This window comes from Eublepharis macularius, chromosome 1 (assembly GCF_028583425.1).
Source record: "Eublepharis macularius isolate TG4126 chromosome 1, MPM_Emac_v1.0, whole genome shotgun sequence".
In the NCBI taxonomy this organism is placed as follows: Eukaryota; Metazoa; Chordata; class Lepidosauria; order Squamata; family Eublepharidae; genus Eublepharis; species Eublepharis macularius.
The window spans coordinates 120,271,732-120,298,354 of NC_072790.1; the positions used below are offsets into that span (position 1 = coordinate 120,271,732).

The 26,623-nt window shown below is 44.6% G+C and overlaps 1 protein-coding gene across 1 annotated transcript in view; it reads left to right on the plus strand.

Moving 5' to 3' along the window:
• Window positions 1-489: 489 nt before the first annotated feature.
• Window positions 490-26,623, plus strand: part of HECA (hdc homolog, cell cycle regulator) — a 36,013-nt gene continuing 9,879 nt past the window's right edge. The window contains exons 1-3 of the mRNA XM_054979770.1: window positions 490-1,011; window positions 12,889-13,929; window positions 25,500-25,654. Of these exons, the coding sequence (XP_054835745.1) occupies window positions 783-1,011; window positions 12,889-13,929; window positions 25,500-25,654 (1,425 nt within the window). The 5' untranslated portion in view covers window positions 490-782. The remainder of the gene's footprint in view (window positions 1,012-12,888; window positions 13,930-25,499; window positions 25,655-26,623) is intronic.

Consider the following 26,623-nt stretch of genomic DNA (forward strand, 5'->3'; position numbering starts at 1 on the left):
ATACAAATTCCTGGCGGGTAGCTGCAGCAGAATTAAACTTGGACCTTTTACCATAAAGCCTAGCAATTTGTTCTAGCACCACCTTTCCCAGTCAGAGCTCTCTTCATCAGATGCATGGAAAGCATCTAGCAGAAAGCTTCTGCTAGAATACATTTCGGTAGTCTTTCAGGTGCTGGCAGCGGATTCCTGTTTAATTTTACTGTGAACTACCAGTAGGGTTATGCTAGAGGATCGCGCACAATCCCCACGTTTGCCAGCCGGCTCGTGATAAGCCCTCAGGAGAGATTTCTTCCATTCCGACGACGTTCTCGACCTGGGAAGCCGCCGCTTTTCCGCTCGCGGCGAAGGCCTAAGCGCCACCCTGCCGCTGCTGGCCCAGCCTCTGAGCCGCGCCTTCCCCCGCCGTCCCTTTCACTTGCTCTTTGCTTTCCACTGTCATCAAGGCCTGGCAAGCCAAGCGGCGGGAGGAGGAGGAGGAAGCGGGCGGGGAGGGGAGCGATAGCGGGGCGAGAAGCAGAATCAAAACAAGCAAGGCACGCCTTTTCCCGTCCCTGCGCTCCTTCTCCGGCCTGGCGGCTGTGGTGTGCATACGACGGGGTGGGAGGGGGACGGAGAGCCAGAGCCGAGCGTGCTCCTCCGCTGCCGCCGCCTGACAATGGAGCTGCACTGAGCTGCGCTTGGTGGCGGGGGGAGCAGCTGCGGGGAAAGCAGCAAGAGCCGCCGCCGCCGCCGCCTCCGTCAGCTTCCTGCTGCGACCCGCTCCTCCTCCTCCTCCCTCGGCGATGCCGAACCAGAAGAGCAACAAGGGCAAGAAGAACAAGCGTGCTAACAGCAGCGGGGACGAGCAAGAAAATGGAGCCGTGGCCGTGGCAGGGGCAGTCGGCGCCGTTGGAGCCCTGGCCGCGGTGGCAGCTGCGGGAGGAAGTGGGCCGGCGGCGACCGCAGGAGGGGCGGGAAGCTCCGGGGGAGCGGCGGCCGCGACAGGGTCGGCTTCAGCCGATGCGAAGAACGGTAAGGCGGGGAGAAGGCCTGGCTGGGCAGGACGGGGCCAAGCGGCAGTTGCGGCGTGCGGGCCGCCCGACTTGGCGCTTGCTGTCTTCCTTCCTGCTTTGCGAAGCTGCCCGGGCCCTCGATGGCGCAGAAGCTCAAAGGAACCCCAAAGCGGGGGGGGGGGAGGTGCCCGGGAAGGGAAGCTCGGGGCCCTCCCGCAGCTCCTGCGCTGGAGTTCGGCCGCGGGCGTGTGCTCGCTTGGCCTGCTGCTGGTTTCTTGGCTAGGACACTGTTGCTTACCTGGGCTAGAGGGAGACCGCGCAGACTGGCCCCAAAGCAGAGTTTGGCAAGTGCACGTTGCCTCGGACCGAGTATGAGGAGGAAAGGCCAAGCCTTCAGAAGGGTCACTCTTGGGCTGTTCAAGAGAAAGTACGGCAAGTATTTAAGCCGTAAGGCCTCTGGGGACCAGCATGGTCGGAACTGAGGTACTGGTCTCAAATCCTCCTGCTTCAGATACGGGACGGAGAGGAACACCACAAGCCTGCAGTTTGTAATAGCAGATCTTCCTCATATTATAATTAAAATAAAGTTATATGAAATTTGCTCTGGTAATAATAATAGTGCGCTGCAACCTGCTGAGACGGTACTGAAATTGATGGTTCATGAGTCTGGTCCCTCACTGTAAAGTAGCCCAATAGGTTCGTGTACTGTATTCAGCCTTGCCGCTTTTAGCTATAATAAACCACATGTGAGGATTTCATCCTTTTTGTTTTCTCACCTGATTTTGTTTTCCCCGCCCCCATATGCATGTGTGCTGGAGGGAAGGCGAAGATGTTGCTGTCTACTAGTAAGTATCAGCAACAACCAGGTGTGTGCCCTTTCCCATCACTTTATAAGCCCCTGAGGCACCTTTGCTTTTCGGTGCTGTTTCTGAATGTGATGCATCTTTTGGAGGGGAACACACACATTCTGCTTTTACATAGGCCATATTTGGTTGAAAACTCACAGAAGCTTATATTCTTTACCCAAGGCAGTGGTGGCCATGAAATGCATTGGATCCTTTCAAACGTGTGTGAGAGTGGACATGATAGATGGAATTCTTTTTGCTGGACGCATGAATGAAAACTTAGGCATCGTTGCTATTAATGATTTTCTAGCAGAGAATGGGTATTTTTATTACAGGTTTTGTTTGAGAACTACTAATACTGGGGTAAATTGCAAGAGTTCAAAAGGAAGGGGCAAAATATCTGTTTCTTACCTGGTATGGTAGACTTATCCCCAAATGTTCCAATTTCTGAACACACATCTTCAGCAAATCACAATCTAAATACTGCATCAGCTAGAAGTAGCCTTCGGCACAATGCCCTCACTGACGAAATGCAGCAATTAGATAGTTTGTACTAAATTTAGGACATGGATGCTGATGTTCAGCGCATTTGGATGTGGCCTGATACTGTAAGTGTATATGAATATCTATTTTTGCATCTCAGTATGTTACCAGACCCAAGCTCCACCAAACAGATTGGCTCAAAAAGAGTGTGTGGAGAGTGTGAGAATGACAGGGGCAGCAGAGGAATAGATTGCCTTCACAGTTTGTGCACTCTTTGTTAGTAAATCTTCCGTTAAAATAATTAAATAGATGTTGTGGACTTTTGTCCACCTTGTACTCCAGTATCAAGCACTTGTGCCAAATCACTGTTTTCAAAAGAAGTTGGGTTCTTTCTGATAATCTGTGCTGTAATAGAATGCTGATTGTTGAGTTGCTAACTTTGTTTCTTTAGAAACATTGGATTGAATTCCAAATGGCCTTCAGGTTGCTTGGTAGGCATCAAACCTGTATATGTGTGTGGCTGTTTCAGGTTCTTGTAGTAGTCTTAAAAATTCCTGTTTGCATGTATGTGGCTTCTTGTCATTGAGGGACCCATTCTAAGCAGGTCTACTCAGAAAAGCTTACTTCCATGGAAGTGATCTTAAGATTGCAGACTCATAGTAGTAGAGAGAAGTTATAAAGTATTATGTCAAAAAGTTTAAAAGGAGTGGAAGCAGGTTAAAAAAATCTGTTTGCTTTTTGACTTTTAATACTGTGAACCAGAACGTGTCTGTGTTACTATTGAACCGTGATCATACATACTGTGTGTTAAGCTCCCTGCATATAAAATATAGTTTATGGTTTTATAGTCACTGTTATAATGAAAAGCACCATACAGCATGTGAATATGATTTTAGTTGATGATATCAGGATTTTATGTCTAGATTTTGTGAGACTGACTTTGAGTAAAAATTACAGAGTAAAAGTTTGACACTCATTGTGTTTTTGAAAATATGCACATTGTGCATAATTACAAACAGATCGATGCGCAAATTGGCTGCAACACATTCAGCTGCAGATAACTTTTCAGCTATGGAAAAGTTGTTAACCTTTGATGCACACAGTATTTATTTCCATGTAATCTTACGTTAAAAAAAACCTTTTTCTGCTGGTCATCAGAAGAACATGTATTTTGCATACAATTATTTATATATATATATATATATATATATATATATATATATATATATATATATATATATATATATATATATATATATATATATAATATGCAGATCTGTTAAAGTTAGTGAGAGTATGGTGAACATTTTGCTGCATTACTAAAAATTTGGTTATTTGCCTGAATGTGTGAACTGGTTCATTTTTTAAAAGCATGGTGATGGTGACAAGTTATTTCTGTGTTGTGGGCTCTTCAATGGCTCATTCACATGTGCAGCTTGGAGTCACCAAGTGATGTCTAAGTATCTGTGAATGAGGCCAGTGTGTGCTTTAGTGGCCTTGACAGCAGCAAAATAATTGAGACTAGGTCAGGTTATTGCACATGTATAGTTTAATTGTCATACAGAACCTCAGGGAAGGCAATGGCAAATCACCCCATAACAAAAAGTCTGCCAAGAAAACATCATGATGCGACGTCCCCCCATGGGTCAGTAATGACTTGGTGCTTGCTCAGGGGACTACCTTTACCTTTACCTCAGTAGACATAGGTAATTAGTGGACCAGGTCTGGATTAAGATCTGGACTCATTCCTTATTTTATGGGCCATTAACTGATTTATGTTATAAATAAAAGTGCCCCATACTTGGGAAGGTAGTTTCCATATTCTTCCACTACTGTGGTCTTCAGTTTATTTGTGACTATTGTAGTGATAACAACAGTCCTCTCCTCAGATCTTGAAAGCTAAGCAGGATTGGGCTTGGTTAGTAATTGGGTGGGAGGCCTCCAAGGAAGACCAGGGTCACTATGCAAAGGCACTATGCAATGGCAAACTATCTCTTGCCTTGAAAACCCCAGCAGGGGTTGTCATAAGTCAGCTATGTCTTGATGATGTCTTCTACCACCACCACCACCACCACCACTGTAGTGAAAAACTACAAGATCATTGAAAGAATTGGGCCTTTCTTTTTTGAGATGAGTTTAAAACCCTGATGTGCTACTACCAAAAAGAAATATATGAAGAATAATTTAATGTATTGTCGAAGGCTTTCACGGCCGGAGAACGATGGTTGTTGTCGGTTTTCCGGGCTGTATTGCCAAGACCACGGCAATACAGCCTGGAAAACCCACAACAACCAATAATTTAATGCTTAATTTAATTGATGCTGGTTTGTTCTGAAATAACTTTTTTCATAAACTTTTAAAATATAAATGCATGTTATAAAATTGATACCAAGATAATTACAAGAAATACACATGGATTTATATTACTTAGAACTTATTGACAACGTTGACTATTTTCTGGCAACATTTATTTAAATTATTCCATAATTCCTTCTGGCATATCTGCTTACTCATCATGGCTATTATCCAGGTTTATTTTAAACCATCTCGGAATTGGCGATGGGACAGCTCTCTTTTCTCAAGATCTGTTTTTATTTTCTAAAAGGAAGTTCAAAGATAGGTGTGTGGTATAGTTCTCTCACGGTCCTGTACCTTGTAGGTCCTATATTATGAGTGAGAATTCATTTAAGTTAGGGGGCTGAATGTGAGCAAGAAAGGGTTTGCCTCCCAATGCTTTGAGAGAGGTGTATCATTGTCCAGCATAGGTTGCAAGTCATTAATGATACATTGAACTGGTTTGAGCTGAGAGCTTTATGTGGCTTTCAGCTCACCAGTGGTGTTATATTGTTGTTTCGTTTGAGCCTTCTTTGTAGCAGGTTATCCTTTGATATCATTCTGGCTTTGTCGATCTGTTTCCTTACTAAATCCGGTGGGTACTGTAGTTCCAAAAATGTCTGCGGTAGATCCTGCAGATGAGAGTCTCTGTCAGAGGGATTGGAATAGATGCAGTTGTAACATAGAGCGTGACTGTAGACAATTGATTGTTTATTGTGTTTGGGCTGGTAACTGGAGGCATGTAGATTATGTTCGCTGGTATAAGGTGGTACTTAAGGAACCATCATGTATTTATTTGAACAGTGGTATCTGGAAAATATACTTCCTGTATGGATTGATTTATGGTCAGGTTGATGGTGGGGTGGAAGTTGCTGAAGGCCTGGTGGAGTTCCTCCAGTGCTTCTTTCTCATGTGTCCAGATGAGGAAAATGTCATCAATAAAACTCTGGTACAGTAGGGGTGTTAGTGGGTAGGAGCTGAGAAAGTGCTGTTCCAAGTCAGCCATGAAAATGTTGGCGTATTGCAGTGCCATGTGAGTGTCCATGGCTGTGTCATTGATTTGAAGGAATAAATGTTCACTGAATCTGAAGTAGCTGCAGATGAAGATAAACTGCCAGAGCTGGGTAACAAGGTGTTGTCCACGGTGGTATCAGTGATGGTGTTCCTAATGGCTTGTAGTCCATCTTTGTGGGTGATGTGGGTGTATAGAGACTCAATATCCATTGTTGCAAAGGAGTTTGCTGATAGAGTCAACATATAGGTCCACACAGAGAGAAGTGGTCCTTAAGGTATGTGAGTCCCAGGACCACTACTTTAAATTGAGCCTGGAATCGTATAGGCAGACAGGTGCTCCAGACAGGTGTAATGTGACAGAAATAATGTGCCTTGTTAAGCAAAAGAGCTGCTGAGTTTTGAACCAGTTGTCTTTGAAGGCAGGCCTACCCAACATAGAGCACATTGCAGTAATCTAGCTTCAAAATTAGAATAGCATGGATCAACATGGCTTAAGGAGGAGCTAGTTTTACACATTACATGTAATTGGTGCAAGTCACTGTTCTCGACAGCACCAATTTGCTTCTTCATCAACAGAGACAGGGCTAAGAGAATCTTCACACATTCTTCCTGTGACAACGTTACCTCAGCCAGGGTTTCCTTCCAAGGATTGGATTCAGCCAATTTATATACTATATGTGCTTCATGTTATCTTATGTCAGTCCTAGAATTGATTATGTTCTATTTCCAGCAATTCTTCAGCTCTGTATTGGATCCTTGCTAATGCTATGTCTTTGTAAAATCCTATGACATTGTTTATGGATACGTCCTTGACACTGTATGGAAATTCCCTTGATACTGATTGTACTAATCTCACACTGTGTAATCTGCTTTGAGTCTCAGCGAGAAAGGCGGACTATAAATGACATAAATAAATAAAATAAAACTTCTTTGCTGGAGAAAAAAGGAGAAGGTCCTGTTTGACCATAAAAATCTATACTGAGGGTCATGGGACCTGCATGGACAAAAGGTATATGTAATGGGGACTGGAGTGAGGAGGAAAATTAGCTGATATTGAGTGAAAAACCTGGCTAGCCTCAACCCTTAAGTTTTCTGACTAGAATCTCTTCTGTCTAATCTGGAGTTGTCCTCATGATCAGGACATCCAGGCAACAGCAAGTTATAACTCTTTAAACCATTTAAAACAAGTTAATTCCAAATGAAATAAATTAACATTAACATTGGCCAGAATTCAAAGATGTCAAGGAACTCACTTGCCCGACTCTTTTCTTGGTTCTTTCAAGACACTGGTTCAGGATTTTTGGCCTAGCTAAGGTGCAGTGAGAACTAATTGAGAATAAAAACAGCTGCTTCTGGGAGGCTAGAACAGAGATGGCACTGTCAGCTCCCAGCCAGATAAGAGAATGAGTTGGCACAGATGCTAAATTTTAGCAGCTTCAAGGACAGGACACTAAGGAGGGTAGCACTGGCATTCCATCTCATTAATGCATCGCATTATGGGAATGGAGTGATTAGTTTTCCTCCCACCTGTGAAGGCAGGCTACTGCAAAGTGTGTTGTCACAGGTTAGGTCCTTTTTTGATTGGTGAAGCTGCTGAGACCACACAGCTTGCAATTGGCCTTAAAAAGTTGTGTCTTAGTCTAACTTCTGTCCTGCTTGGGATCACTTCAGCCTGAAGGATCAGTCTTCTGCTTCTGAGGCTATGCCATCAGTGGAGTCCTGTAGCTACCTGCCATCTTACCTTTGTTCTCTGGACCTCTAGTCTTAAGAGTTTAAAGTTCCTGTTTGGATTTTGAGACCTACTTCAAAGGTAACATCTGGAATAGGTTTGTACGTTTCACATGTATGTTAGCTTAGCTATTTAGCCTGTTATTTGTTTCTCCTGATTGCACATTTCTGTAACTTAAAATTTGCATTTTGCACTTCTTTTAATAAACCTCATTAATTATACTTGTGTGGAGTTGTTACTGCTTCAATCTGAATCCAGTACCTTGCCCAATTTGCAATAAGATGCCCAGGTAATTGTTTTCTGAATTCAGCCTGCAATGGGCCTACCTTGCAAAGTTGATTTCTGTTTGCTAATACCTAGAGGGCTTGAGGCTTGCCTTTTGGCCTTAAGCTGTGTGTGTTAGAGGACAGGCTAGTGGTGGCATTTTACCTTGGCCTGAGGATTCACTTCCAATCTTTGAATTTTTGCCTTTTGATAACCTTGAGGGACTAGCAGCCCCCTAGAGACCCGGGAAGGAGCATCTAGTCCCCTACAAAAGAAGTGCTAAATGTTAATGGGGGGAAATTGCATGTAGAGTGTGTGCTTTGAAACATAATGATTTCTAATGCAGCCATTTCTGCTACAGATGGGTTGTCCTCCTTGGCATGTCTATATCCTGTGTTTGAATTTTGTCCACTTACTTGATATTGTATTGTAAAGGTTGTAATAAATGTTGTGGAACCCCTTGTAAAATGTTATTGGATTGTTCAAATATGGAAAGATGCCAAGAAGATTTATTGCATATGGCTGTCTTTAAACCTTTTCACAATATGTTTCTGTACTGCTTCACCTGCACTGTACAGGTTATTAAGAGTTATTCTTGTTTCATTTAAGCATACCATACCCAGAGTAACATGCTTCTGATACAGTCCCCCCTCATAAATGAATAACTGCTGCCTTTCTGAAAGCTATAACTGTTGAGCATTCTACCCTTGACATGTAGAATGTGACTGTGTAACAGTGATCATAATTTTAGGGGGGGGGGAAGTAATAAAATATTTTTATCTACCTCAAGATCATCAAATGAATATGGAAAGCTAGAACCTAGGGATGGGTGGTTGTAGAGATGTGAAGGCTAGGGGGAAAATGGGAGAGAAGGACATTCTCCACCCCAGTTTTTTTACTGCATTGCTGGGAAAGGGGGACTTTCTGGTGTGTGTCTTAAAACTGGTTCTTCAATTTTCTAGGTGGGTGTTTAAATTGATATAAAAATCCTGAGTAAACTTAATGGCCATCATTTTCTTGTCTCCATTTAGCGACAAAATCTGTATTGATGTTCCAAAATTGTTTCTATGGTACATGACAGCCTGAGGGCATTTTTAGGTGTGTGAAAGCATAGTTATTTTCACAAGGATGTTACATCTAAATTATTTGATATGTTGAGCATGTGACTTTGCCATTTCCTCTTTCTTTGTGGCATATATCCTACATATTCTATTGCTTGCTTGTATGATTGTTGTCACAATTATAAGTTCCCAGATTTCTTACCTACAAGGTGCTATAGATACTTACTAGTGTCGCTTGACAATTTATAGGAAAATACTTCTGTATATGGCTTTTTTCAGACGCTGACAGACTTTGAACAGATCAGATATAGATCATATGACATCAGTTATTTGAAAGGTTGTGCAAATACCCACAGGAAGAGACCCTCCCATGAGATAACATTGGGCAGTTTTTTAGGTGCTGGCTGCCAAATGCCTCACCAGGGGCTCCTGCTTATCCCAGCTTTAACTAGGTCTGATATGAGTAGGTGTGGCTTCTGGCAGTATTTATACCACCAACTGAGTGTCAGTCAGGTTTTTAAAGGGCCAGGTCTCTGTGGCACCTTCCAGTGCCATTCCTGGCCCCTTGCCTATCAGTTGGGCCCCTAAAGACCCAGTCTTCTCCAAAGGCTGCCAATGCTGCCTGTTTCCTGCAACTGCCAGCCAGTCAGGGATTTTGGAGCCTTTACTCCCCTGGCAGCAGCATATATAATTTTTTAGTGTAGGATAAACTGGAAAAAAACAAAACAAAAAAACCTCACATGTGCATGCATGCCTATACACGCAAAGTGTGATGCATCTGATTTTTGCAGCCAAATGTGTGTCAGGTTACCTAAATTCACATGATCCCAGATTACAGATAGGAGTTATAAATGAACAAGTGGGAGTCTATGAAATTTGTGGGTGGGGGGGGGGGTTTGCAGGGAGTTTTTCCCTGCCTCTGTCCCCCAGACTACCCTAGTTTTGCCATGGCAGTGGCTCTCCCACCACACCTTCACTGTTACTCTTTCCTGCCTCCCACCCACCCCTTTTTGTTCCCTCCCCCCTTTCTCCTTTTGGTATCATATTTTCGTTTTTTTTTTTAAATTCCTCCTCTTTTTAAAAAATGTTTTTAGATTTTTCTGCAAGGCTTGAGTGGCTCCCAACTTTGTAGGGAAATGTTACACATATAAGTGACTCCAATTTTTGACTGTAGGTATCTGCAGATGGGGCCACATGGCTATTAGTATATAAAATAAGCATGACCCCCGCTGCCTCTGCACAACTTAGTGTGCATTGTTGGTATGAGCTGTACTTAGTACTAATCTTTCTGGAGAATTTCTCATGTATGTCTGGTTTAGCTTTGAATCCATAATGAAAGATGTTCTTTTGCAAGCATCTCTAAATATGCAAGAGACTAATCAAAGGTGATGCTAATTGGGCTAAAAATGCTTACTGGAGTGGTATTGTATGGCTTTATATTTAAAATGTTTCTTCTGTATGTGCGTAGTATTGGAAGGGATTCGTAGTTTAATTATGTATATACTCTATCATTTTACTCTTCTGAGCAGTGGTTACTTAGGGTTTGTGTCAACCCGCATTAGTAAGGTGATTAGAAATTAATTACATGCAAAGTTTGTTTTATTTCAAAACATAGATTAGTGTTTCTGTCTAGTTGTATTATGCATGAGAAATGCATTTGTATACATGTGTAGGGACAGTGAGGGAGACCATTTGCTTATACATCATGTGCCCTCAGATTTGCAGGGGCTGGCAGGTACCAAACAAAATGATCTTTCCCCATGTTTCAAAGTACATGTTCATGACAGGTAGTGATTAATTTTTGTAATTAGGGAGCTTACAGAATTGCCTTTCTTGGAGAGCCATAGAGCAGAATTTTTTAAACTGGGGCCCATGGACCACTGAAGGGTCTATACCAATACTCTGTTGGCTGAGTTGTTCTCACACCCTTCAATATAACATGCAACTGGAGCTCTTTCAGTTTTCTAGGAATGAGAACAGGAACTCTCTGCTTCAGGGGAAGGGAAGGAATCTGTTTCTTTTTCTTTCAAAGGGCAGCAGCTCATAGAGAAGTCGTGTCTGCCTCTAGTTCTCCTCTGAGCCTAGCAAGACTACATAGAGACTTCACTGGGAACCAATAGTTCATCTAAGGAACTCTAATTGGTTACATGGTGCCAAGAACGTAATAATAGTTTTTCTAGGTGTAAAACTGAACTGAATTTTGACTGTTTTCCAATGCAAAGGACTTAAACATAGAAATAGAAAAATCATTCTGCATTTACCGCTAACTGTGTTTTCCTTTAAATACCAGGACAAGTTTTGTGTGGTGCTGGTCTTTTTCTATTTCTTTGAACTTACCATTTGCACTTTGAAAGAGAAAGGATTGGGCCTGTGAGAATTTTTAGATTAAAATATGGCTTCTTGAATTACTAAGATTTGAGAGCCAGTGGTTAAGAGCGGTGGGACTCTAATCTGGAGAACTGGATTTGATTCTCCACTCCTCCACTTGAAGCCACTCTAATTTGGAGAACTGGGTTTGATTTCCCACTCCTCCACTTGAAGGGTGACTTTGGGTCAGCTGCAGCTCTTCCAGAGCTCTCTCAGCCCCACCCACCTCACAGGGTGATTATTGTGGGGATAATAATAACATACTTTGTAAACTGCTCTGAATAGGTATTACGTTGTCCTGAAGGGCAGTATATAAATCAAATGTTGTTGTTGTTGTTACAGAATTGCTAAAAAAATGTGAAATTTCTGGACACGTTGTAATCATGGGAGAAATCTCTCTTGAGAGAAAAATGAACATTTTAAGAATGAACATTTTAGGAAAATTTGGAATATATGCAAGATTTACTTTCTTATGAAGCCTAAACTTATTTTACTGCTTAATGCACAATTTATAACTTAGCATATAAAATTATCATAATGGGCATATTTATGAAATGTAAAAATATAAATGCCTTAGTTTTCTGCTAGCAAAATTCTTACACTGCTATCTCTGTGACCAAGCAATTTCAAATAACTGAGCCACCCAGTAAACTGGTTTGAGAATTCAGATGTTACATTAAAACTCAATTAGCACAAACTGTTGTTAAGAACCAGCTACAAACCAAATTGGAAATCCAGGTTTGGAGACAACCGTCAACAAAATTCAGTAGATTTATCAAACCACATTTACTGTTATGCCTGACTGCAGCTGTGGTCTGCAGTGCTTCCCTGCTGTACCTCATGACTGTTGCCTGCTTGGGACCACTATAGACACTAGTATTCTTTTTGAGTTTTTCTCAGGTGCTGGTAGGCATCCATTTTTGTTTTCTGGCGTGAAACTAATTGGCTGGACCTGAGCTGTGTCATGTTACATTTTTAGTCTAGATGTTTAACCCAAATTATTTCCTGATGGCTATAGACCTTCCTGAAGGTATCATTTTCTTCACATCATTTTCTTCACATCTGTGTTAATTAGATGTGTGTTTCTGAGCCGCAGAGATTAGCTGCTTAAAGGTTTTCAAGTGTATAAAATTTTTTCACGTGTATTAAATTCCATGAGAAATTCTGACATTAGAATGTAAAAGTATTTTTAATATCTGGAAGTTTGAAAAGGTCTGTACACATTAGTGTTGCTTTATTTAGCTATATCTGAAGACAGGAGTAAATGTTTTGTTGCAATGGACTCACTCAGATGAGTTAGTCAATTCTTTGTGGCATGCTCAGTTGTAGGAAATAATTGAAGATTAATCTTTTTTTGTTTTCATAATGGAAAAATATGTAAGGGTGAGTATCTTTTTGAAGTAATGAGATATAACCTTTCTAAAGGTTACAAAGTAGTTCAGATTTCTAGTAGCAATTCACATAAAATCCATTAAAGCATTTTAGATACCAGTTAGATAAAAACTGTACTGCAGTAATGTTAAACACAAAGTTGGTATCTTAATGCTTTCTCAGAGACAGATCTGGATGATTTCTTAGTCTAGCATGGATACTCCACAATACAAAATTCTGTGTGGATTAGCTTTTTTTCTTTGAAGGGATTCATGTGTACCTGTAGGCCATATCAGGACTGCTGGATTGTTATTCTTGGCCAATACTTCAAAATTCTTCTCCTACACAGTAGAAAAATAAAGCAAAATTTGCAGATGTTGAGTTGCTCATAATACAACTGATCTACTTATCTATTCTGTGTCCCACAGAAGCGCCTTGCGCTACCCCGCTGATATGTAGTTTCGGACGGCCCGTTGACCTAGAAAAAGATGACTATCAGAAAGTGGTATGCAACAATGAACATTGTCCCTACAGCACTTGGATGCACCTTCAGTGTTTTTATGAGTGGGAAAGCAGCATTTTGGCCCAGTTTAACTGCATTGGGAGAGCAAGAAGTTGGAATGAGAAACAGTGTAGACAGAACATGTGGACGAAGAAGGGATATGATCTTGCCTTTCGTTTTTGCTCCTGCCGGTGTGGGCAGGGTCATTTAAAGAAAGACACTGATTGGTATCAAGTAAAACGAATGCAAGATGAGAAGAAGAAAAAGTCTGTGTCTGAGAAAAGCATGGGAAGATCAGCATTGGAGTCCTCAGAAGATGTTAAAAAGTGCAGGCCTGCAAATAAGCCACAGAAAAGTTTAAACCATGATATCCAGCGACGGCATTCAATGGATAGACAAAACTCTCAAGAGAAAGGCATCTCTAGTGGCAGCTATGCAGTCCGTTCTCCCTGTGGTTCTCCTGGCCAGTCACCTCCAGCTGGCTACTCTGTTCTTGCTCCCACACATTTCAGTGGGCCCCGTTCTTCACGATATTTAGGAGAATTTTTGAAGAATGCTATTCACCTAGAACCCCACAGAAAGAACATAGCTAATAGTGGCATGTTTAGAAATGCTCATTTTGATTATGGGGCAACTGGGCTACAAGCACATAGATCAGGACATTTTGATGCCCCTGTACAGTTTTTGAGGAGGCTTGATCTCTCTGAACTTCTTGCTCATATACCACGGCATAAACTGAACACTTTCCATGTTCGAATGGAAGATGATGCCCAAGTGGGTCAAGGTGAAGATCTGCGGAAATTCATCCTTGCAGCACTCAGTGCCAGTCATCGAAATGTTGTCAACTGTGCATTATGCCACAGGGCACTGCCAGTATTTGAACAGTTTCCATTGGTGGATGGAACCCTGTTTCTTAGCCCATCACGACATGATGAAATTGAATACGATGTTCCCTGTCACCTTCAAGGTACAGGTTGCTAATCGATCTTTTTAGTTTTTAAACAACTGCCCTGCATTTTACCTCCCATGCTTTTGAAGGTGGAACTACACATTACTTGCAAATTCATGTAGCTAGATCTTGTGGCATTTTAATTTAGAAAAAAATAAGCTGCATAGGGGGGAGAAGCAGTGTGTAGGTGGGGTGGGGTGGTGGTATGGGGTGGGATAGAAGTTTCTAAGCGTTGCCCTTCGCTTTTCTCCTTTGATTCGTCCTTTCCTCCATTTTTCCTTCCATGGGATTCTAGATGTATTTACTTTTGCAAACATGCATTTCGGACCTCTTAGAGAAGGAGAAACAACCAGGGTGGGAGTGGGGGTTGGAGTTTCAGGGAGAAGAAGCAGAAGAGGAAAAGGTCAAATGCTTCCTTCCCAGCCATTCTACATCCACTTTGAGCTCACATTGAAGAAATGGCTGTTAGAGGGGTTTTGTTGCATGGTTTTGAATGTAGTTCAACCCTTAATATATTTATTTGCATAGACTAGGTTATCACTGGGCAACAAAACAAAAGCCTGTTGAAATAAATGTTTAAAAATATTGAAGTCGTTTGGAAGGTCTAAAAATACTGACTTTCTACCTTATTCGTTCTGTGTTAGTTATGCTTTCCACATGGATTCTGGAACACATAGGGAGAAGGACTGTAGCCTGCAATGCGGTACACTTGCAGAGACTTGTTTGCTATGAGTCTTATGTCTTGTCTGTTCAAGAAAGCATCTTAATATTTTATAGTACAAAGAGCCAGTCTTGCAACTTTTTTTTGACAGTTGCTTTGAAGAGGCCAGCTTGCTGACAATAGTAACTAGTAAACCCCCAGGGGGTGTGGATAGGCGTCTTCCTAGGTTAATCATGATATACTTGCCTTAAGAAAGCTCTTTGTACATAGTTGAGGAGTTTGGGGAAGGAAGGCACCAAGTGAAATGAGAAGTGACTATGGAGAGTAAAATGTTCTAATTGTTCCCATCTTCTGGGAATTTCTGCTATTTCTGTGAGGTATGAATTGTCCTTTATGAGTTTACCATTGTGTCTACTGCAACGCTTTTAAGTGTTTCTGTTTTACCAGTTATATGTCAGAACATACTTTCAAGTTTTGCAGTGAACATTATGATAAATTTACAACCTGCTTACTATTCAAATATAGTATGATTCTTACTTCATTAATTTGTAGTCCAGAGAGAGTTAAAAAGTAAAAACATGTCTGTCATTTCTGCCTTTGAACATTTACTGCTAATATCTTCTTTGTGTGTGTGTGTGTGTGTGTTCATATAACATTACTTAATGCCTAAAACCATTCCAGGAAGGCGAAATGGTTTTCAAAGGTAATTAAGCTAAGATAGTATTGTTCATTAGAAAGTAAGTTGGATAAGATGTTATATATGTGTTTACACTTTTATTGGCTATAATGAACCTGTCAGGATTCCTGGTGCCCCCTACTGGTGGTGATGGGTCCGACTCCAGTAAGAGGGCATCGAGTGGGTCCATCCTGTGCCCCCTGCCGGTGGCTGCCTGTTCGGCTCCCTATGCGAAGATTTGTGGCCGGGTGAGGGCTCCTCCTACAGGCCTCAGAAAGGGTGGGCAGGCCGTGGAGCAGCCTCGCTCCTTCATCCTTGCTCTGCCAGGGAGGTCGTCTCTTAGCATCAGGGACAGACCTCTGCTTGCTCTCCTCCTCAGCCCAGGTCTGGAGCCCTCCTTATATACCCCTCCCTCTTAGTGCCATCCCCAACCCGTTTCCCACGAGCCCGCCCCCAGAGCCAATCCCATCACCTGGGCCAGGTGTGGCCACACCTCTGTGCCCCACCCTGACCTCCATGTTCTCTCCTGGCCCCTCCCTCACCCTCCTATCCTGGCTCTCCACAGGCCTGATGGGTGGGAGGGCCAGCCGAGGCCTCCCCGTCTTGCCTGGGAGGCGGGTTTTCTGGCCCGGGGCTGGGTGGCGGGCTGCCGGGCGGTGATGGCTGAGCAAGCCCTCCTGCGCCAGCACTGATGCCGGGCCCTGGGCTGGCATGCTTCACCCCACGCCACTGTCCTTTCCCTGGCCCGTCCATGCCAGTGGCCAGTTGGAGGTTCTGCAAGGCCTTCTCCTTGGGCTGCTCCACCCTTGCAACTTCCCCTGCATCGTCTCCATGGGCACCCCAGTGTCTTCGGACACACTGGGGCGCCTTCGGCAGCTGCCAGCTGCTCTTCTGCAGTCATGGTGTGCGCCCGGGCTTTCCGCGCAGCGACGGCTGCAGTGGCTTGCTCCGCGTCTTCCCTGGTGGCTCGGTTGCTGGCAGGGTAAGTGCTGGCTTGCTCGGCCCCTGGGGCTGGGGGGGGGGGGTCAGAGGCTGGAGAAGTCTGCAGGCTGCTGGGGGGCCACCCTCAGACTCCCCCCTTGAGTGTGCGTCTGAATTGGAGTCGCCGTCGGATATCCTCGACATGAAGTCAACGTTGGTGTCTTGTCGTCCAGGCCGATGGCTCATCGAAAAGCTGAAAGGCAAGTGGGACAGGTACCATCTCAATATGTAAACATTATGATCCTTCAATTGGGACATCCAGAGGAGAGGGGCGTGCTCTGTCACCAAGGTGAAGGGGTTATTAGTGAGGTAATATTGGAGGCCCCAATGGCCCACTTCACAGCCAGAGCCTCCTTTTCAATCATGGCGTGTTTTTTGTTCTGCTGGTTGTAGCTTCCGGCTGATGAAGAGGATTGGGTATTTGTGACCCTCGAAGTCCTGGGACAGGATGGCGGTCACGCTGGTGGCTGACGTGTTGGTTTGGAGAATGAATGGTTTAGCAAATTCAGGGATGCGGAGGACTGGTGCGTTGGCTGACGTAAGATCGAAGAAGGCTTGCTGCCGATGAGGTGTCCACCACACCTGGTTGGGCTGGTCCTTTTTCAGACAGTCAGTCAAGGTGCTGGCCTGGCTGGCATAGTGAGCGATAAGTTTACAATAGTAGCCCACAAGTCCCAGGAAACTTCTTAGCTGTTTCTTGGTCATCAGCTGGGGGAAGCACTCCAAGGTTGCCACCTTGTTGGGTAGTGGTCTTAACTGACCCTTCACTACCAAGAAGCCGAGGTATTTCAGCTCCTGAAAGCTTACCTGACTCTCCTTGGGGTTGGCCTTTAGTCCAGCTTTGCAGAGGGCCAGGAGCACCTGCTGAAGATGTAGGTGAGTCGGCCAGTCAGGACTATAGATGATAATATCATCTATATACGCAGTGGCGAAGCCTTGCCATTGTGCGAGGGCCCTGTCATTCGAACGTTGCCACTGCCTCGTGTAGCCCAAAGGTCATGACTTTGAACTCAAACAGTCTCTGGGGCGTGGTGAATGTGGTCTTCTCTTGGTCTCCCGGGGCCATGGGCACCTGCCAGTATCTTTTCATAAGATTGAGCACAGTGAGGTTATGGTGGAGCCCAGTTGGTTGATGAAGATGTCCGATTACCTCCCAGTAATCGACCCAGAAGCAGATGGACCCATCTGGCTTCGGAACCAGCACTATGGGGCTATGCCATTCACTATGTGAGGGCTGGATCACTCTGAGGCATAGCATCTCCTCTCCTTGGCTACTGCGTCCCACTGCTTCTAGGGTAGGGGCCTCCAGGCTGCATGCACTACCTGCCCGTGGGCCACGGGGATAGCGTGCCTCACCAGTGTGCTGCACCTGGGGTGATTGGAGAAGCAGCTGTGTAAATCCTGGAGAAGGTTGGCGAGCTGCTCCCGTTGGAAAGCGTCGTCAATCCTTGGGTTGTCTTCCTCCGTGTCACAGGTAGTCCATGGAAGGTCTCCATCAGGAGGTTCGTGGAGGTCCTCGGCCAGCTGACAGTTGGTAAGGGTCCACTCCAGCCATTCCTTTATGTTGTTTACATGGAGGCACTTGGTCTAGCGAGGGGATGGCCCACAGTGGACCTTGTATGAGCATGGCCCCGGCACTTTTATAACCTTGAAGGGCCCCTGCCAGAGGTCTCCCTGGTTCCTTGGTCCGAGGACCCTTATGTTGATCAGGACCTTATCGCTTTCCCGGAAGGTGTGCAGCCATGTCCCCTGGTCATAATGGGTCATCTGGGTCATCTGGGCGGCTGCTAGGTTCCCCCTTGTCGCCGCTCACGCTGCCTGTAAGTGTTCCTGGAGGTCTTGGACGTATTGGGGGCTGGATGTCCAGGGTCCTCTTGGGGTTAGATCCATTGGCTCTCCACTACTTCCAGTATCCCCCATGGTCGATGGCCATAACAACTCAAAGGGGGCGAACCCCGTTGATGCCTGGGATGTCTCACGCACTGTGAATAGGAGGGGGTCCACAAACTGATCCCATTGAGCGGGATGATCATGTGCTAGCTTCCATAATATTGACGTCAAGGTCTGGTTGAAGCGTTCCACCAGTCTGTTGGTCTAAGGGTGGTGGATTGAGGTAAATATTTGGTGGATGCCCAAGGTGTGGCACAGTTGGTGGGTCACAGCGGTGGTAAAAGGGGTTCCACAGTCTGTGATTATTTCCTGCGGGAGGCCCACCTGGGCGAAGAAGTTGATGAAGGCCTGAGTTACCCTGGTGGCTTGCATGGTTCTCAGGGGTATGGCCTTGGGGTATCTGGAGACGTAGTCCATCAAAACAAGCAGTAACTGGCATCCTCAGGCTGTCCGTGGTAAGGACCCTGTGAAATTCATAGTCACTCAAAGGGCGTGTGTATTATTGGGAGGTGAGCCAATGGGGCCCAGGGAGGCGGTTGCCCTGAGGCCCTTTGGCAGGGCACACATGTCTGGCAGTGTGTCATCATGTCTTGGGCCACAGAAGGCCAGAAGAATCGGGCTAATACTTGGGCCAAGGTGCTGCTGGGCCCCTGGTGTCCAGCCCAGCTGTGGTCATGGGCGTAGTCCAAGATGACCTCCCGGTATTCCCAGGGCACCAGGAGCTGTTGCACCTCCCTTCCCCTCATCTCCGTGAGGTGGTACCACACGCCACCCTCTTGAATCACCCAGGGGAACCGCCTGGTTCTCTGCTTGTCATGCACTTCCCCTTCGCTCACCCCCCTTCATGGGTGCGGGGTTCCCCAGGTCTAGATCCTCGACTGGGACAGCCTCTGCTGACGCCCCAGCTGCCTGCAGGTGCTGATTGAAACAGAGCGTATCTCGCCCCAGGAGGACTGGGTAGGGCAATGCAGTGACCTGCTCCAGCTCCACCTCACAGGTCCATCCCTGGCAATGGAGGGGGACTCAGACTACTGGGTAAGTCTCTGAGTGCCTGTGGAAGCAGGGCACGGTGGTGGTGTGAACGACGGGTAAGTCGACTGGCAATAGATGGGTGCAGATCATTGAAACCAAACTCCTGCTATCCAGGAGTGCGGACAATCTACGTGTGGCCACTTCCACCATTATCAGCCTCGGCGGGGGTCGGGGTGGTTGAGCAGTCACCAGTAGGGCTTCTTCCTACCCTGCATTGCACTCCATAAGGGGACAAGCCTGTATGAAGTGTCCCGGCTGTCCACACTTGAAGCACGGGCTCCGGTCTTCCCCGTCTCGACTCGGCTTCAGTGCAGGTTTGCAGCTGGTCCCCATCGAGGTTTGCGTCCATGTATCCATGGTCCCCCACTGGGCAGTCCCAAGGTAGGTTGGGGACAGGGCGGGCTGAGTCCCTTGGTCCCAACCTAGCCTGGGCTGACTTGGTTGGCTTGGCAGGCTGGCCTGCATTCCGGGGTTTTATCTCATGGCCCATGTCCCTCAAATTGACTGCTGCTGTGAAGTTTTCCAGTAGTACAGTTGCTTCTTTAAGGCTTGAGGGTCAACTACAAGCCACCCAATGCCGGGCTTTGGGAGGCAGGATTTTGTGTAGTTGTTCTAGATCACCTGATCCACAATCTTCTTTTCATCCTCTGTATGCTGCGTCCTGGAGGGAGTTAACTAGAGCCTGGAGCTGGTCTGCCTTCCGATAGGTGATCACCCTAAATTTTTGCCGATAAGTGTTGGGCGTCACCTTGTTGTGGCCGAGAATGGCTGTTTTCAGCTGTTGGTAATTGGCACTCTCTTCCTTGGGTAGGACCTTCAAGGTGGCCTGGGCTGCCCCATCAGATACAGCCCAAGTATGAAGGCCCACTGATCTCGCAGCCATTGGGCGGCTGCTGCCATCTGCTCAAATGCCTCCAGATATGCATCAATCTCGTCCCCGGCTCCCAGCTTTGTCAGCTGGAACGGGGCCCCTCAGTGGGGCCCTATGGGCAGACTGCCTCCAGTATTGGTTCCAGCTGCTGTGCCTCCCAGAGTCTGAAACAGCCCTCTGATCAGCGCCACCTGAGACTCCTGTTGCTGCGCTGTTATATCCCTGACGAGGCGTACTTGCTGCTTGGCTACTCATTGGCCGAACTGGGCCAGGTCTACATTCGATTTGGTGGGGCCCGGACAGGTGGTCCCAGCTGGATGAAAGGCAGTGAGACCCATCTCACGGCTGGAGGTGGTTGATGCTGTTCGGTCCAGGGCTTGAGCCTGCAAGACGGCCAGGCGGATAACTGGGCAGGTCTGGGACCACCTTGGGGGCGTGGGCAAACGTGGGAGAGGTCGGGTCACAGTGTTCTCGGTGCCTGCATTCTCCACCACATTGCCAGGATTCCTTGCGTCTCCTACCAGCCACTGTCCCCTACCAGTTCTCTCCTGGCCCCTCCCTCACCCTCCTATCCTGGCTCTCCACAGGCCTGATGGGTGGGAGGGCCAGCCGATCCCTGCCTTGGAGATGCCGAGGCCTCTTCGTCTCTCCCGGGAGGCGGGTTTTCTGGCCCAGGGCTGGGTGGCTGGCCACCGGGTGGTGGGGGCCGAGCGAGCCCTCCTGCGCTGGGCCCTGGGCTGGCATGCTCCGCTCCACACCGCTGTCCTTTCCCCGGCCCGTCCATGCTGGCGGCCGGCCAGAGGTTCTGTGGGGCCTTCTCCCCGGGTCGCTCCGCTCTTGCAACTTCCCTTGCCTCGTCCTCATAGGCGCCCCAGTGTTTTCGGCCCATGCTGGGGCGCCTTCAGTGGCTGCCACCTGCTCTTCTGCAGTCGCGGTGTGTGCCCGGGCCTTCCCGGTGGCGGTGGCCACGGTGGCTTGCTCCGCATCTTCCCTGGCAGCTCGGTTGCTGGCTGGGTAAGTGCTGGCTTGATCAACCCCTGGGGAGGGGGGGGTTGGAGGCTGGAGAAGTCTGCAGGCTGCCGAGGGGCCGCCCTCGGACAGAACCAGTCAATATATTTGATCCAAACCCTTGTGAACAGAAGCAGTTTGCAGAAATATCTTCCTTATTTTTCCATTCTTCCAGTAGGCTGTTGGCCTTTGTGCCTGCTGAGGGTTGGAAGGGGGCTCTTCCTAAGCAGTATGCCACATAGCACGAAAAAACTGTAGTAAGGAGTGGAAGTCGGGCAAAATGATGTCCAACCCCAAGCTCTTGGATGAGTGGCACAAAACTCAGTTCTGCAGGAGAGCCACTTACCGTGTTGGTTGGACTAGGGCTTGGGGGACCCAAGTTTGAATCTCCACTCTGCTTTAAAGCTTGCTGGGTGACTTTGGTCCATTCACAGTCTCTCAGTGTAACCTATGTCAGAAGAGGGCTGTGAGGGTAAAATGGAGGAAAGACAGATGGAAGAGAGACAGGTGGACCCTGAGCTCCTTGATGGGATAAACATGTAGTAAATAAATAGATAAATAATATTTTATTTATTTGTTTAGATTTCTATTCTGCCCTCCCCATGAATAGTGTGTGTCTCTGTGCATGTGTGTGTTTGTGTCTCTGAGTGAGCGAGAGAAATTTAACCCATTTCCCCTCTCCTTGTAGCATCCCATACTGTGAGGTATAATCTCCTTGTACGTGGAAAATTCCATGTCGCATCTAAAGTAGCTTTCTCCTTGATGTCAGATCTTTCTTGCAGAAGTATTTTTGATGTGAGAAGCTTTTAAACAAGAGGTTATGTTGTAAAGATGGAATGTGAATCCCACATACATTTTGAGTGAGTGTGTGTGGAAATCTGTACCACAGCCTTGCTTTCACATTTCAGTCTGCTTTGTGGTTATGTGCCCAGCATCTGTTTCAGCAGTGTGCATATATTCATCATTTGCCATATGAGATCTTCCTTCCTTCCTTCCTGAAATGGAATTAAGGCAAGTGTCTTTGTGGTTTGTGCTTCCTGGTATTTGTACTTTCTGAATGTTCATTTCCACGAATATCCTGCATGATTTCTACTTTAGTTTTGCCCAAACATCTGTGAACTTTATTTGATTTGTTCATATTAACTTTGTATTTTAGCACTACAAAAATGGATAGTATATCTGTAGTAGTAATAGTAAATACTTAGCAGTTACATATATGTTCTATAATTCAGATGTTGGATCTCCGTCTGTGCCTGGCATTTCAGCATAGTTATTACAAGATTTACAGTGCCTTAAATAGCATCTGAATTTACAACTTCTCCCCATAACTGTAATTGCAATTTTAAAGCTTTTAAAGTAATCACAAATTGATTTTTTGAAGATTGATGTTGCATATTTTCAATTTAAATCCCAATACCACGGCTCTTAGAAGTGAACCTCTGCTTATAGTTCATTTTGTAGAGAACAAGGATGGAGTGGTAGTTGTAAAATAAGAGACTGCTGGTGAGAAGTGGGGGAGGGGACTAACAGCAGGTTAGCAGACAAATTGAGAACCAAAATATTTAGCCTGAAGAAATACTTCAAAATATTTGTTTCAGTCCACTATTTTAACAGTGGTATCCTGTTTAAAGTTACGCCAGTCTAAGCCCATTGAAACACATAGTGTCTTGTTAATGAATGTATCCCATAGTCTAATATTTATGTATAACTTTAGACTCACGTGCACTGTTTACGTATCGATTTAAAGGTTGCTACTTGGAGAGGTTGTGGTATTTTACAGTGCAGAAACTTAAAACTGCTAAATTTTGTGTGTCAGAATAGATTTTACATCATGATAGCACAAGAAGCTAGGATAGACCTTTTCACTGTGGTCTTGGGGGTCATAAAGCATTGCAATAGACTTGTATTCTAGTCTATAGAAATAAACTTACTAGCCACGCAAAACAAATCTTTCCCCCATATACATTTCAGGGTGGCATAAATTGAGCATTTTAATAGGTTGCCTTCTGGAATCTAGTACATTTGTATTCCATCCTTCTTCCAAGGAGCTCTGGTAGCATATATGTTTCTCCCTTCTCCATTTTAGCCTCACAACAGCCCTGTGAAGTAGGTTCAGCTAAGAAAAAGTGAACTTTAGAGCAGAGTGGGAATTTGAACCCAGGTCTCCTAGCTTTCATTCTGTTATGTATACCACACTGGCTGCCTACATGTGTTACACAGGAAAATAGAGCCTTTCACACTGACTTTGTAAACTGTTTTGGTTGCTGGCTGCTATAACATTCCCTCCTCTTCTTTCCTTCTTCTTTGTCCTTAAAGAGAAGACATGGCACCAGAGGCATTTTTAAAATTCAAAGTTATTTTATTATTTTAATGGGGAAAGTTCAGGTGAAATCAGGTTGAAAATTTCTGAGGTAATTCCACGTAGAAATCTCTGAGGTAAAATCAGTACATGTGTATACTTCAGATCTTATGCACTAAACAGTTACTTACAATCTTATGGTTAGAGCTTTTGTTCCTGTGTTTTCCCCAAACACTCTTGTACACTTTTCCTTGCCAACTTTTCATGAGTTCTCCTGTCAGTGTTAAACAGCTTTCAGTCAGGACTCTGTCTCCCACTGTCTACACACCATTCCTCTCAGCTAGGGCTGAAAACAGACCCTCCTCTTTCCAGCTCATGCTACCCAATCAGATTCCTTGAGTAGCCTGTCAGTCAAAGCTTTCTGTGTCTGTGAGGGATTAACCCTTATCAGTCCTTCAGTTGTACAGCACTTCCAGGCTTTTAAAAAGTGCAGTCCATCACAGCTGTTAATGGATTTTTGTGCCATTTCAGACAGAACCATCTGGCTGCTGGTTGTTAATTTGTTTAACCTTTTCATACAAAGCTATTTGTATCCTGTTTGCAGTGCAGGGTTTGTGTTTCTTGAAAACCCATTTCTCCTGTTCCTTGTGTGTTCTGTGCGTTTCTGATTCATTTCAGTGTACTGTTTGAAATGTCTGTGGTGCTTTTAAAAGTGCTGCCTTTTTCATTTTCCTGCCCATTTCCAGTGTGTTCTTCTCTGGTTTCTCCACAATTTCCCTTCCCCAATTTCCGAGGAGTGGCTCACCCCTCTTCCACTGAGCCACCAGGACTTTTACTTTAAATATATATATATCAGTGCTAGAATATTGTTGTATTGATACATAGCTGAATTGATAGGTGTAGCAGATTCATTGAACTCCAAGCTTTCCATTAAAAAGTAAATTTCTACCCCTTTCTCTTGCAGAGATATATGGGAAAAGGTGTATCTTCATAGAGGAAGGAGCTACAGAATTACTTTGAAGAAGCTGGGAATTCAGAAAACCTGCTATACCTATCATTACAATGGCATATTGCTATAACACTTCTAGTGCTGTTTTTTTTTTTTTAAATGCAAGGGCCCTAGGGTGTGTATGTGTGTGCCACTTCCAGTACAGTTTGAAAGGGATGTAGTGCTTCACATATGGTTCATAAACAGATGTAAATGTTGTTTTAAAGCACTGCTCCCTCATCTCTTTATACAGTCAAGGCAGCAATGGATGAAAACTAGGTTAAATTTGAAAGGGCACAGTGTTACCACTGTAGGTGAATGATGAACTGCAGGACTGATCTAAATCAATTGCAGCCTGTGAATATTTTCTAGTTGGCTTGTATAATTTTAAAATTTTAAAATACCTTGGTGACTCAAGCATCCAGTTATTATCTAATTAATAATATCTGTTGATGAAATATATTACATCTGCCAAACAGACCATTGGGACTAGAGCATTTGCTCTACAGTATGGCCAATGAGATGGCCTGGCAAACTCAGTGAGCTTACCCTGAGAAGGTCACAAGCATGACTTGTTTTGAAGTGGTCACCCCTGTTGTTTGCAGTTTCTGATACTCAGAGGTTGGTAGGTATGAATATAGAAGTTCCGTTTTTTGCTGTGTTAAGTGGTATCTATCTGTCTAATGCATTTTTATCCCACTGTTCTTCCAAGGAATTCAGAAATGGGATATATAGTTTTGTGTTTTCCATTTTATCCTTGTAACAGCCCTGTGAGGCTGAGAGAGTTACTTGCCCAAACTTATTCAGCGGGCTCCATGGCAGGCTGGTGATTGAAACTGTATCTCCCAGATCCTAGTCCGATACTCTTAACACTGCATCATGCTGGCCATTGATTGTCTTACTTTTATAAACCTTTTAAAAATCATATTTGGCAATGACTACCATACAAATTGTATGGTAGTTTTTTTTTTTGTATGGAGGTTTTTTTTGTTTCCCTTACTGTAGGAGATAGTGAAGAATGCATCTATGTTTGTCAAATGGATGCTGTATTTCTTTAATTTTCCTACTAAAGATGTCCATTACAGCATTTCATGTAGTATTATAATGTTCTACTGCTTATTGCATAATATAATTAGAGCTAGTACCTACTTTCTCTAATAATCTTTGTTTCTCTTTCTACAGGAAGGCTTATGCACCTCTATGCAGTTTGTGTAGACTGTTTAGAAGGGGTTCACAAAATTATCTGCATAAAGTGCAAGTCTCGGTGGGATGGAAGCTGGCATCAACTAGGCACCATGTACACTTATGATATATTAGCAGCTTCTCCCTGTTGCCAGGTTAGTATTATAAATGAGATCTTATTCAAATAAATCTATTTTAACTGATACGTCACATGGAATCCATTGAGAAGTGCCCTGAATAAAGAAGATAGAAAGAGAAATTATTCAGTTGAGCAATATGGTATGCAGTGTGGGAAAAACAGGGATCAAGGTTAATGACTTAAAATTGCAGCTTTTATCTGATTTATCACCACTCACTTTATCCAAAAGGAGGAACTTGAAAGTTCTGACATAGTTTCATGCATCAGATACAATGCAAATGGGTGCCTTCCATTTTGTTTGACTTAGATATGTATGTAAGTTTTATAATAGCAAAGATATGAAGGGAGGAAGTAAACTCACTCTTAACAGTAAAGCAGAGAGAAAAATAGCTTCAGATGGAACTCATGTTTTGCATGTTGATGGTCTCTGTTTCAGCCTCTGGCATCTCCAATAGAAAGATCTGAAGTTGCAGGTCTGGGAGTGACCCTTTCCTGGAGACCTTAGAGAACTTCCAGTCAGAATAGAAAGTCCTGGGCTAGATGGACTAGCGTATTTGTGAATATTGTGAACTGCTGTGAGAACTGTTATCCAAAAGTGGGATACAAATCAAATACAAATAGAAGCCACACAGTATTAACTTTTGTATTACTGTATACTGTGCATCTAATGAATATGGTTATTACATAGGTTTGCAGAAAATAGAAATTAATCTTTACTGCTAATTGAATATAGGGCCTTTTATGCCTGAAACAAGAGAGAAAGTATTAATAACGTGGGATAGATGCAGATCCAAGTTGGCACCACGTGTGTGTCCTGTTGGTATACCTAACAGAGATGCAGAGTTTAGCTCGACAGAGAGGAAAGTTTATGGGAAAAAACATAGAATTGTCAAGTATAGGGAGTTTAGTTGTTAATAGATTTTATGGAGGAATTATACAGTTTGTACAGATGGGTTACTTTGTTGCCAGTATGTTCAAATAAGAA